Source organism: Pleurodeles waltl, chromosome 1_2 (assembly GCF_031143425.1).
Source record: "Pleurodeles waltl isolate 20211129_DDA chromosome 1_2, aPleWal1.hap1.20221129, whole genome shotgun sequence".
Classification (NCBI taxonomy): Eukaryota; Metazoa; Chordata; class Amphibia; order Caudata; family Salamandridae; genus Pleurodeles; species Pleurodeles waltl.
The window spans coordinates 75,111,657-75,123,959 of record NC_090437.1 but is presented as its reverse complement, the minus strand read 5'-3'; the positions used below and the strand labels follow the sequence as shown (position 1 = coordinate 75,123,959).

The window sequence follows — 12,303 nt, the reverse complement described above, 5'->3', positions numbered from 1 at the left end:
CAGACGCTGGGTACCCTACTCTACTCTATTCAACTCTATTCTATTCAACTGTACTCTACTATACATTATTATCTACCATCCCCTCTTACTCAAGTTCCAATGCCCTCTTAAACAGTTTCCTTCTTACGCCGTTGCTCCTACCCCATCCTCCTTTTCCCTCTGTGCATTCCTCATACCTCTCACCTGTTGCGCTAGTGCTCAGTGCCTCAGCTTGCCATACAGTACCACTTTCCACATCACCACTCACCCCTCTACCCGGACTTAGCTGCCATATTTTCGTTCCTCAGCCCATCTCTCGGTTACCTCGGAGCTCGGTCCAACAGGCGGGAGGTATAGCATCCCTGGCCATTGACGCTAAGATTTAGCTAAGGCCCAGGGTCCACCTGCAATTCAGTCCCTATTCCTGCCTTATCTCATAGTATCATTTATCCTGTACTTCACCGCCCCTATCAGGTACTTCTCACTCCTGCCCCGTACCTTCCCCCTCTTTTCTTTTCCTCTCTCTACTGTTTAGTGGCATAATGTAATTTGTACCCCTATACTGTTATATGTCTTTGATAAAAATTACAACACTAAAAGAAATACTCCTGACGCCATCTCAACTGGTCTTCCTGCCAGGGGAAGAAAATACTTCCACACCCCAAGCCATTTTCCATGCTCTGGGAACAGTTTTCACACCTCCTTAAGGTCAACCACTTGGTTGTCAGCCTCTGACGACCCCATGTAAATAAGCCTAAAGGAGCTTCAGACAGTGAAAAGGTAACTTTTTAAAAGTTACTTTTCCTAAATATTTATTAAAAAATCCAACTTCACCATTGAATTTAGCTTTTAATAAAAATTAAATAGAGTAATTACTTATTTTTTTATAACTGGTCCCAAAGCTGTGACACACAATTAATATTTTAATTTGTACTCTAGCTTTCTTATAGGAAAGCTGGGGGCCTTCCAGTGTGAAAACAGCTTTTGGGGGCTTGTCACTTCAGGGATATGGTGACATTAAATGTCTATATGTCCAATTTTTAAATCCTATGCATCACAATCTTTGGACTACAAGGCCTACATCGGGGGACTTCTTAATATTTAAAAGGAAGCTTTTTCCCCACATCACAAGGGCTATTTTGAAAGGTTGGGCTGCAGGTTCAAATTTTTGCAGTCAGGCTTCAATGGCCGGCCTGAAGCCATCTTTGCCTTGTCAATCTAGTGAATTGCATTTAATGGTGACATTTACTTTTCTAAGCCATTGATGTGTTTTCTGCACCATATATACTATGTCCTTATAAGAAAGTAAAACAACCAAATGAGGGATTAGCTCATTTCTGCATATTTTAGGGGTCGGAGTACTAACACTGGCCACAGGACAGCAGTATCCAAGTGTGCAGGGCTTAAAATCAAGCAATAACATTCAGCAAAAAATGTGGGCGACCAAACAAATGCAGGCATTTTCTTAAACATGGGTATTTTTATAAGTCAACAATCTACTTCTTATGGGTTTCCTTCTGAATATGATTAACCTATGTCTTTTATGGGTGTTACAAAAAGCACTAAAGGATACACTAGACTTCAATCTGTGAAAAATCATATTTATGTTAGCATGCCTAACCTTTATATGGCAAAACGTCTACCAGCAGAAAATTAACCTGTTTGCACGTATTTGTAATGTTTAAAGGCCCCTTACTTTTTCCTGCTTTCCTTCATGGACAAAATATTTTTGTTTGAATTTCCTTAATCTCAAATCCAGAATGAAAGAAAATCTTCTGGATATTTAGTGAAGCTCAGGCAGCAACAGTCGTAGACAATACCAAACGTGAAGTTTTATGAATATTTTTCAATGATGTGCAAATAGTTTTCCACCCTAGAAACATGTGGATGTTTATTCCTTACATGAACAAGAGAAAATGTTTATTCAGGAGTGAAATAAAGATGAACACCCCAGAGTTGATGGGGATATAGATTAAGAAGTATATTCCTGGGAAGAAACATTTTCCTTGTGGAGAAACAAAACGATTAGGTTGTTAAAATATATTTCTGCATGCAGAAATGCCTTCATGTTTGATTACTTCTGGACATTTATAAATGTGATGAATTTGGTAACTGCTCTGGGAATGTTTGAAACTTCCAAATAATTCAGAAAGCTCCAAATTTACGAGTAATCCCCTAAAAGAAAATTTCCAGTTTATTGGTTGAACTTTTGTGAATTGGGCCAAGCATGCTAACAACTTTCATTTTCTGGGCACTTTGGGGTCGGTTATGACTTTGGCAGACAGAAAAGCCAGTCCGCCAGAGTCCTGATGGGTAGGTTGCCGCCAGTGCGGCTGCCTCCCTGTCGGCCCCATAATGAGTTTCCCGCTGGGTCAGAGTGTACCAGCAAGGCAGACAGTGAGCTTTACAACGAGGCTGGCCAGAGGGGCTCCTGCACTACCCATGCCAAGTAGACTTCAGCACCACCGGTCCATCCTGTCCATCCGCCTGTCCATCCGCCAGTCCATCCTGTGGCGGAAAAGTGTCCGTGCTGGCAGTCTGACCGCAGTCCTCCCGCCGCAGTTGTGATGTGGCGGTCCGATCGCCACCCCGACCACCAGGGTCGCAATGAGGGCCTATGTGTTGTATTAGTGGTCACAAAATCACATTTCAGAATTCCAGGTGTGTAAATATATTGGCATGTGCAGTGGCCTGTAGTTGGCTGTACACAAGATGTTTTACTTTATACTTGCATTTTGGTTAGCTGAAAGGAGCTCCAGCTGTAGCCAGGATTACTAGTGGCCGAATTTCATCCACATAGAGAACTACCAGTTCCAAGTCTGGGCCTTTGTAAATTCCAATCCCGATAATTTGAATTTAATGGAACTCTATATGCACTTCAATACCTTAATTTGAGATTGTTACGATGATTAGTGTCAATTCCACAGTGTTACATTTGTAGAAGACAATGGGGAAATTATTGATTTGAGATTTAGGGCCATATGTACGAACACATTTTCCCATAGACACAGAATGAGCAAAACTGCTTGCTACTTCTGGCCCTTAGTCATTTCACATTACACAGCAATACTTATCACCTCAGTCAAATACTGTGATAAGCCAGGTACACACAAGCCACACAAAAACACAGTGTATGCCATGTCAGCCTCTGTATTTAGCTGTGCATGTTACATGACATACAAGAAGTGACGGGCTTTAACCCAAAGGGGAGCCACAACCACACAAACACAAGGAGACGCTGGATAATCTTCATGCATTATTGGACTACTTCCTGTACATAGTGCTTGAAATATTTAAACTCACACATACTGGAGGTATTTCACAAATGCTGTACTCATATATTAATAATATCAAGAAACTATAGGCACATACGCGACAAAATTGCAAGTTTCTTTATTTAGACACCGACGTTTTGTACTGTGGAAAGGCACTGGGGAGTGCACAGTGCTGCAATACCTCACTAGGCATATAGTAAAATATAACCATGTAAGTGAATATGTGTATAGTGCATGCTTCAAAATGATGTGTTTCTAGATGGGGCAATCAGATGAGCAGAAGGGGCCAAGCTGACGTGGTCCTTAAGTTAACATGAAAAGTTCCACTCGTTCCTGGGACAAAATGAATCTCCTCAAGGCTGATCCAAAGCGTTATTGCTTCGACTACAAAATCTAAATTAAACATGCTTAAGAGCCTCATTTTGAGAATATTCAAATTCCTTCTGAATATAGAATCAGGTGGGGCTGGAGCACTTGACTTCCTCTTCTTGTCTGACCAGTGCTAGTTGGGAGAAGTTGACCCCGGCTTGCTTACACGACCTGAAAGGCACAACAAAGGCCACAGACCCTGCACCTGAATCCATTGACCATTGTAGTTTGGGACTGTTCCTTATAACTGCCTTTGCTGCAACAGCCATTTTCTGAAAGGGAGGAAGAACATACACGTATCGCAGGCCTCCGCCTCGCCATCCCACTGTAACTGATTCCTATTGTGAACGCAAGCCCCTCTCTTTGTCTGACCAGCCTCGGCTGGGAGACTTGAGCTTTCCCGCAGGGCATGAAATCTGGAAACCTGTAACTTCCATGCAGGCATTGGCTTCATGCACCTCGCCACGAAGACCCTGCACCTACTACCAATCGCCATTGTAGTTTGGGATTAACCCACATTGCCACCATTTCTGCAGCCTTCGTTTTCTAAAATGGAGACATTGTCTCACTACTCTCCGCCTTTGCCTTCTAAAAGGAGAACAGTGACTATTACATTGGTCCTCATTTAGTGGCGGGCAGCAATGAGCCATAGGCTACAAATTGGTGTCCTCCCACCTGTGGGTTCTGTCACCTCACTTAGAGGTGAGGGAAATGCTTTGTTTTTGTTAGAGAGCTCAGCTGGCTCTGTCCTCAGCCTCACATACGTTGCAGGGGAGCTGCCACAGAACTTCAGACCTAAATACCTCTTCGAATCCGTGCTACGCTATCCCACCATCACCTCTCAATAAATCCCATTCGAAGAAATTGGTTATGCTCTTCGTCAACACATTTTAAGGCATTAGAGATGACATTTATAACTCTATTTACTTTGACACTGGATATTTTGTATTCTTGAGGAAAGCTTAATTAACCTAACTTCAATTTGATCACAGGCATGGAATTCAAACGTTGCACACAACAAACCATCTCAGTTCTCCTCTGACCATGCTGAAATTCTTGTACGTGTCTGGTTGGAAATCATGAACGCCACTCTCGAGCAGGATTTTTCCCTGACTCAAAATTAGTCATGTCCACCATTTTGTAAATACCTCAACACTGACCAAGAACAATCAAAAAATGTAAGCCAATTACAGGCAGTTCCTTCATTGCTAGAATCTTGGAGGGATGTGTTGCCATTCAACAGACAAATATACCTGTTAAAAGCAGATTTTGGACGAGCTCCAATACATTTTCATATCTGGACACAGTCCAAAACCTCTTTGCTCAATATTGTCAATGATCTATTACGTACTTTTAATGAAGGGAAGTAGGTCCTACTAACAATTGCAAATCTGCCTGCTCCATTTGACTTCCTTGAGCATGCTGTTCTTCTAAAAATACTAAATGATTCAATGGGACTTTGAGGCACTGATCTGAGCGGGTTCAAATGGTATCTATTGAAATAGATTAAAGTGCAGCATGATAGAGCATAGGTATCTCAAAGATTCAGGCTGCGCTTCCTTATCGTTTCATGTTATGTTGAACATTTGTGGGAAAGACCTATTACAACTGGCATCTCTTTCCATCACTATGGTGATGACATGCAGCTATAACTAAGGACTGATGAAATAACCAGCCTCAAAGTGCTAGATTCTTGCCTCGATGAACTAAGGTCCTAAATGTTCCAGATAAAAATCAGTGCAATAACTGCAATCAGATTGTTTTAAAAAGTAATGGGCATTATTCTAGTGCCTAAAGTTGTCCCCTCAGCAAACCCCTTCAGTATTTCAACCATTGTATTGCTGGAGTCTGGGAGGAATCAAGGACTGTCTGCAACAACATGTGGTGGCCCCGGTGGCCCCCAGAGGCGTAGCAAAGGCCCCCACTGCATTCCTGGTGCTGGGGGCCCCAAGCTCTAGGGGAGGCCCCAGCACAGTACACAGTACCCCCTCAAGGTACTTTGCAGAGGGACCCGGAAGTTTCGTTATGCTACTGGTGACCCCGCAGCTTGCCGGGAGCTGTGTCATAATCCCTAGACACTCTGTCTGCAGTCACAGAGCAGGACCTGCCCCGCGTGCCTATCATCTTTGTCACTCCTGCTCAGGTGTCACATGTCCAATGGGCAGACCTGGTGACTACATGCATGTCTTGGTTCCACGATCCTTAGCCATAGACATATTAATGTCAAGCAGTGAAGGTGTCCCATCATGACTCCAAATTTTACAAGTTTTAGGAGTTTGTTAATAATTTTGTAATAACATAGCAAATATATACAAGTATTGGTGTAATAGAAGCAGAATTTATCTGCATTCAGACTCATCAGTGTGTCCTTCTTGTACCCATCGACAAATCAACATGACTGGGTGCAGGGACAAAAAGTGAAACATCTCTTGGACTCACTCCATAACACTAGCACACATTTCATGGAAAACATAAAAATATGCACCCACCGGTGTTCCTTCTTCTTCTAATCCTAGAAGAACCCGCATGGCCTTTATGAACATGTGGAGAAATCGTCCCAAAAGGAAAACTAGACATAAAAGGGAAGGCCAGTTTATGACGACCTCTAGATATTCACCACTCTGTAAAGAAAATACAAAACACAAAGAAATGATTCTTCAGGCAAGTAAGGACTGATGGGATTTTGAGGCACTTTGGATAGTTGCGAAGAGAAGCAACAGAGAGGTTCCATAGGTAACATAGAAACAGATATTTATTGAAGAGAAACCTAATTTGTTGAATATACAACTTGAGCTACTCACATTTGTTTACATAATAAGGTTTTACACGAATATCACGAGTTTTAGTTCATTTTAACCCCTCCCTTCATTGTTTACTGGTAGTCTACTCATGCCTCACTCCTTTCTGTAAAGTACTTCTCAATGTTATTCTTGTGTGTCTATTTCACATGAACCATTATGCTCATCCCCTTTCTGCAAACTGTTGTGCACAGAAATACATTTTATTATAGACCCTAGTATGTAAAAGAAAAAGTGCTGGGGCCCAAAGTATTGCTCAGAAGCCTGCTGCTGGTGCTATTGAATTCAGAGGTGTTGACTACCAATGCTGTTAGTCTTGATTTCACCTCCTCTCTCTTTCACTCACCACCAAACTCTCTCTGCCCTCTTATCTGTTTTTCAGCTGTGCATTCTTTCTTTGGTGCTATTTTGCTGACTTTTTCTTCCTCCTTGTTCCCCCTTTTGGGGTTTACTCTCTCTTGCTCTGGGTGAAAGTGTGATGAGAAAACATGAAGTGCAGGTTCCCCAAAATGAGTGCCAGTGCACCCCACCTCCCACCACCAGCTCAAATTAAGCACTGTGCCTCACCTGTATCTCCTGTCTTCCCTATTTTGGAGTATTGATATTCAGATCTCTATGTCTCAATTTGTTATTAACATATAATCTCTGTCTTTAGAACGAGATGTAGAATAGCACACTAAGGCCCTAATTATGAGTTTGGCGACCAAGAGACCGCCAAACTTGCCGCGGCGGTCTGGTCGTCGCGGACCTGGCGCTAAAGACCGTCGAATTACAAGTTGTGGGGGCTTGGCCGAAGCCAAACCACCACAACACCACCCACCTCGCTGGTGCGGTTGCAGGAGGTGAGCTCATCTGGGCCGGTGGCAGGCCTAAGGCCACCAGCCGTATTAGGAGGCAGCGTACTGTCAGGCTTTTTGCGGCAGTCCCCCCTCCATGAAAACCCTAGCAGTAAGTCTAGGCGACAGGAATTTCCATTACTATCGCTGGCACACACACCCCCACACGTCCATACACATGTAAATACCCCCACCCGTCCACACACTTCCAAACATCCCCCCACGCTCCCACACTGACATACACACACCGCCACTCACACATACGCACCCCACTCCTCACATACACACCCCCACCCCCTCAGAATACATTCACACACTCCCTCCTCCACATACGCATAAATGCACACATCCCCCATCGGCACACTTGCACACACACCCATCATCTGCACACTTGCCCCCCCATCCACACACTTGCACACACCCCCCTCATCCACACTTGCAGACACCCCCTCACCTGCACACTTGCACACAGACACCCCCACTCACTCGCAGACTTGCACACATGCACCCCCACTCACTCACAGACTTGCACACATGCACTCCCATTCACTCGCAGACTTTCACACATACACCCCCACTTGCATGCATCCCAATGCACACACCTATTCACTCACATCCCGGCACCCCCTTTACCCACTCATACATCCAGACACCCCCAGTTGCTCGCTCACAAACATGCACTCAGACATCCCCATTCGCACACATACATGGACTCAGAAACCCCCATTCACACACATACACACACACCACACATATGCACCCAACAACCTACCCTTTTCGGAAAGTCCACTTACCTGTTTAGGTGCTCGTCCGGGAGAGGATGGGTCCTGGTGTCTTCCACTGCCAGCACCGCACTGCCATACAAGACACCACCACGCCTGATTATGTATCATGATACGGTGGATAGAGTCCTGTTGGCGTGGCGATGCTGATGGTGGAACGGCATCTCTTCCTCCATTGGCCAGGCCGACTGGGTCAGATTTCCGCCTGTAAATGGGCGGAAATCCTAAGCAACTGCAAATATGGTGGTCTTCGGACCACCAACACTGGTGGTCCGTTGGCTGCAGCAGCTTCAGCGGTCTTGCAAAAAGACCACCAAAGTCGTAATGAGGGCCTAAGTGCATGATTATGAGTTTAGGAATTATTTACCACACATGAGAAATAACAATACCACGAGTTATGTTATTTATTGTGTGCGATCAATAACATCTATTACGAGTTTGTGCATAGGTTGGATTCAACCGACCCACTCGTAATCAGGCCCAGTCTTTCAAATTATTTTTTACACATATTTAGACTACAAGCTCCTTTTGGTGCATGTAATAAATCTTAATCAATGTTGTTTGAATTTCTACACTTCTTTGTCACATGGTTTGGTAACTCTATTTAATTGTGTTGTCTCTTTGATATCCCGAAAAAGCACACCAGCTTGTGATGATGCTAATCCCTCTTTTAATGTTTACTGAATCTTGTTATAGTTACGACAGAGCAATCATATATCTCATTGTCCTCCATTTCAAGTCTAGAATGGGCTTCTCTTTCTATAGCTTCCTCCTCCACAAGTTTGGCAGAGAATGTGCTCTTAGGTGCCCAGAAACTGTACAGTGATGCGATGTGTGCATGAAGCTATGAACAATCAGGAATTTTAGGTTGTTTTTTACTGTTGCAGTGCTTAACCAATCATTGTGAGTGTAGCAAATGTGTTCAATTTGCAGATGTAAACTCACTGATACCCAAGTTGCAGATGTAAACTCACTGATACCCAATATCACTGCCTAAGCATTTATCCTTCTACCCCATGATCCCTCCTAGCTGTCTCTGTAATGTGTTGATACCATTCAGAGATGAGATTACAAGGCGCCTCTATAGGGACTTCTGTGATGATTTCTGTTACTTTATTTGTGGCACCTTTCTGATAATTGGGCATCAAAAGAGTTAATGTGCACACTGTAACCATGGCGATCCCCCTTAAGAAGGTTGAATAGGGATAAAGTGCTACATCTGAAGTCAAACCCATCTATAGAATTCCCACAATCATACTACTTCTATTTTGGATTCCTCCTCCCCATTTGTCAAATGAAAGGATTGTTCATTATCATTCAGCTCTGAATCATACCCTTTCTCTGAGGCCCATAAAGAAATACCTTTACTCGGAAGTCATAGTCTTCCTACGATAAGATTAAGGCACAATGGCAACACTATTTCTTTTATCAAGGCTGAGTATAAGGGAAAGCTATTAGATACCCCAGTGTTCTGGCTGTTGTGGAACTGAACCCAAAATTCAGTAGTAAATAGAGCAGCTCTGAAATCTGGATTATCCAGAAAATATAGTGGTACATTTGCAAAATGCAGTTGAATTATACAATTCAAATCCACTGGCAAATGATCTAAGAACACTGGACCAAGGCAATCACGGCTTGAGGCAAATTGGTGAGGAAATGAATAATTCCAAGAAGTACAAGAAACAATTACAAGGAGCCTCCGACCTAATGTAGCATCCTAAAGTGAAAACCCTTCATATATTCTGGTAGGCGGACTCCTGTTCAAAGCCACAGTGTGTCTGATGCTCATATTTTAGCCAGGAGTTGCCTCCTTTTGAGACCCTTCAAATCTGAGCCTAATGCATTTGTATTATCCCATTTACTGTTTAAAATGCCCATTGACCAACTAACTGGACGTCAGGGCTCATGTAATGTTTAGTTTGCACACTCGTCTGGATCACCTTTTGTTTCTGATTCCTAGTTATGCAAGTAGCATTTAATTTCATGAACGATGTTGAGAGATTCGTCTAGTGGCGAGTCCTTCTGAACATGGCAAAGATTAGGCAGAGAGACCACACAATATTGCTTTCATTGATGACACAGGACCTGTGTGTATGCGTGTGCAGAGAATTGGTCATTTACAACATGTGTTCAGAAACATTGTCCTCTGTCACAAAATGTTCTACAATAAGCTTACCTCACCATGTGGGCACGTCACAGTATGTATCATGGTAATTATAAACCTGCAAAACATTGAGCAGTAAGAATTTGTGCAAACATTCATAAATCTTACATTGCGTGAGGTGTCAGGAGTAGGTTCCTATGTGAAGTATTCGGAGTTATGTTCTGAATGGGTGTCATTGGATTTAGACTAGGATAGTCTGATTTTAAGTGAACATAAATAACTGATTAAATTGAGGTTTGGGAAGCTCTACAAATATGACCTCCATCAAACTACGAATATGGGCCTACACCTAAGAGCAACTCTTGCTATCCAGTTTCTAAACTATGAGGCTAGACATGCCCCTCTGCTCCCAACCCCACCCTTCAACCATGACAGTGTGGGTGCATTGGACAGACTGTATTATTACCACTATTGTTTTCAAACAGGGAATAATCAGTATTTCTTCATTTAATAAGTAAACTGCCATTGGTCCTAGCACTGACATTCTTCATCATTTAGCATGGCCCTACAGCCTATTAATTGCATAAAATGGCCGCCCTTGTGCGGTTTCCAGCATTAAACTGAACGACGTTTGCTAGTACGAGCAGAGGTTGCACAAATAAATATAAAACTCTAATGTAAGAAAATGCTCACAGGGCCATGAGGGATGACAGAGGCACGTGCTATCTACGAGCTCGCTCATCTCTCAGAAAGTCAGACTTACAAAAGTAAACGTGTTTTGCGATAAGGTACCCACGGCTCACCCTTGGTAACATGGCAAACAGCAGCGTTGTCCTCTAAGCTAAAGTGTGTGGAGTGTGCGTGTTACAATGTAGAACATAATTCTTACACGAAATAAAGTACTTCAAAATCATATTTAGACTAACATAGAAAGTGTATCGATAAAAATTAAAATGAGTAAAATTATCAACATTGTATCAGTAGTTCAGGAGTTGCTAATAATTAAAGACCTTGAATAAAAACAAGATTGCAGCTAGCCAAGTAGTCCTTAAACAGGGGGAATAGTGACTAGATAACAACAAAACCACTCAACTGAATCATTGTCCAAGCTCTGCTCCCAACAAGGTGTAATTGAATTCGAAGATGAAGAATCAAATGCTTTTTAAGATATTGGGATGATGAAGACACGTGTTGGGTCGAATCACTTGCGAAATCATCAAGTGTCGAAGCTGCTTCGAACTTGTTTGAAACTGTAATAATAATGCATTTGAAGTTGGGTTGGATTGGACTACTCCACGTGGCTTCCATAGCCAATGAATCTCATGGAAAGTGTGCACAGATTGTTTTAGTACCCATCAAGCGCTCAGCTGTCCTGGTCGGTGAAAAAAGCTTGATTTCAATAATTCAAGGCATTGTGTTGAATTTCGAAACACATCTTACTGCATGCTGGCTGAAGTTTCAGCATCAGCAGGAATTATCAAGCAGATATGTGTCGAGCCTGTTATGTATGAGACAGTGGCTCAATCCTAAAACAATCTCTGGCATGATATTTTCAAACTTTAGTATGGATTTCCGAGAACACAGAGTTTCAAAAGGCTCCACCGGATAGGCAAAATAAATCCCTTACCCTACGGCAGTTCTCCCTAAGCCTTCACAGGTTCCTTGCAGTCAGTAGGTACCTCCAGCAGTTCAAACAGTGTGGACTACTATGTCCCTAGGATTCAACCAAGAAGTTAGTGTGCCCAACTCTGACAGCCTTTTCTTCAAACACAGCGTCTTCCTTTGTCTTCCAATGTGTTCCCAAAAACATTGATATTGGAAGGGCTATTTCAAATAAGTTAGGCTTCATCATAGTTGGGAGTTTACTATTTGCTCATCCAAAAATTCATACACTAAAGTGTCAGGCAGCAAGTACCTAGATGATCTATTGTGATCTATTTTCTGGAGCAACACTGGACCACATCTGATAATGTGTGCCCACCACCGTGGATTATTTCCTTCAGTGGTCTATGCAAAGAAACATTTGGGGAATCAAGGTGTGAGCAAGAATACTGTACAAAGTACGGAAAGTATCTTCAGAGACTGTGTCCATTGCTTTAGTTGATGGAGAAATGTGATTTCTGGATGTCACAGTAGGGTTGGGAAACCTTCTTGCATACT

General features: G+C 42.8%; 1 protein-coding gene across 1 annotated transcript in view; it reads right to left on the bottom strand.

Moving 5' to 3' along the window:
- The window catches only part of LOC138296986 (stimulated by retinoic acid gene 6 protein-like), a 499,158-nt gene that overhangs the window by 323,942 nt on the left and 162,913 nt on the right, over window positions 1-12,303 (bottom strand). Inside the window, exons 6-7 of the mRNA XM_069236505.1 lie at window positions 10,216-10,261; window positions 6,113-6,244 (exon numbers count right to left, since the gene is read on the bottom strand). Of these exons, the coding sequence (XP_069092606.1) occupies window positions 6,113-6,244; window positions 10,216-10,261 (178 nt within the window). The remainder of the gene's footprint in view (window positions 1-6,112; window positions 6,245-10,215; window positions 10,262-12,303) is intronic.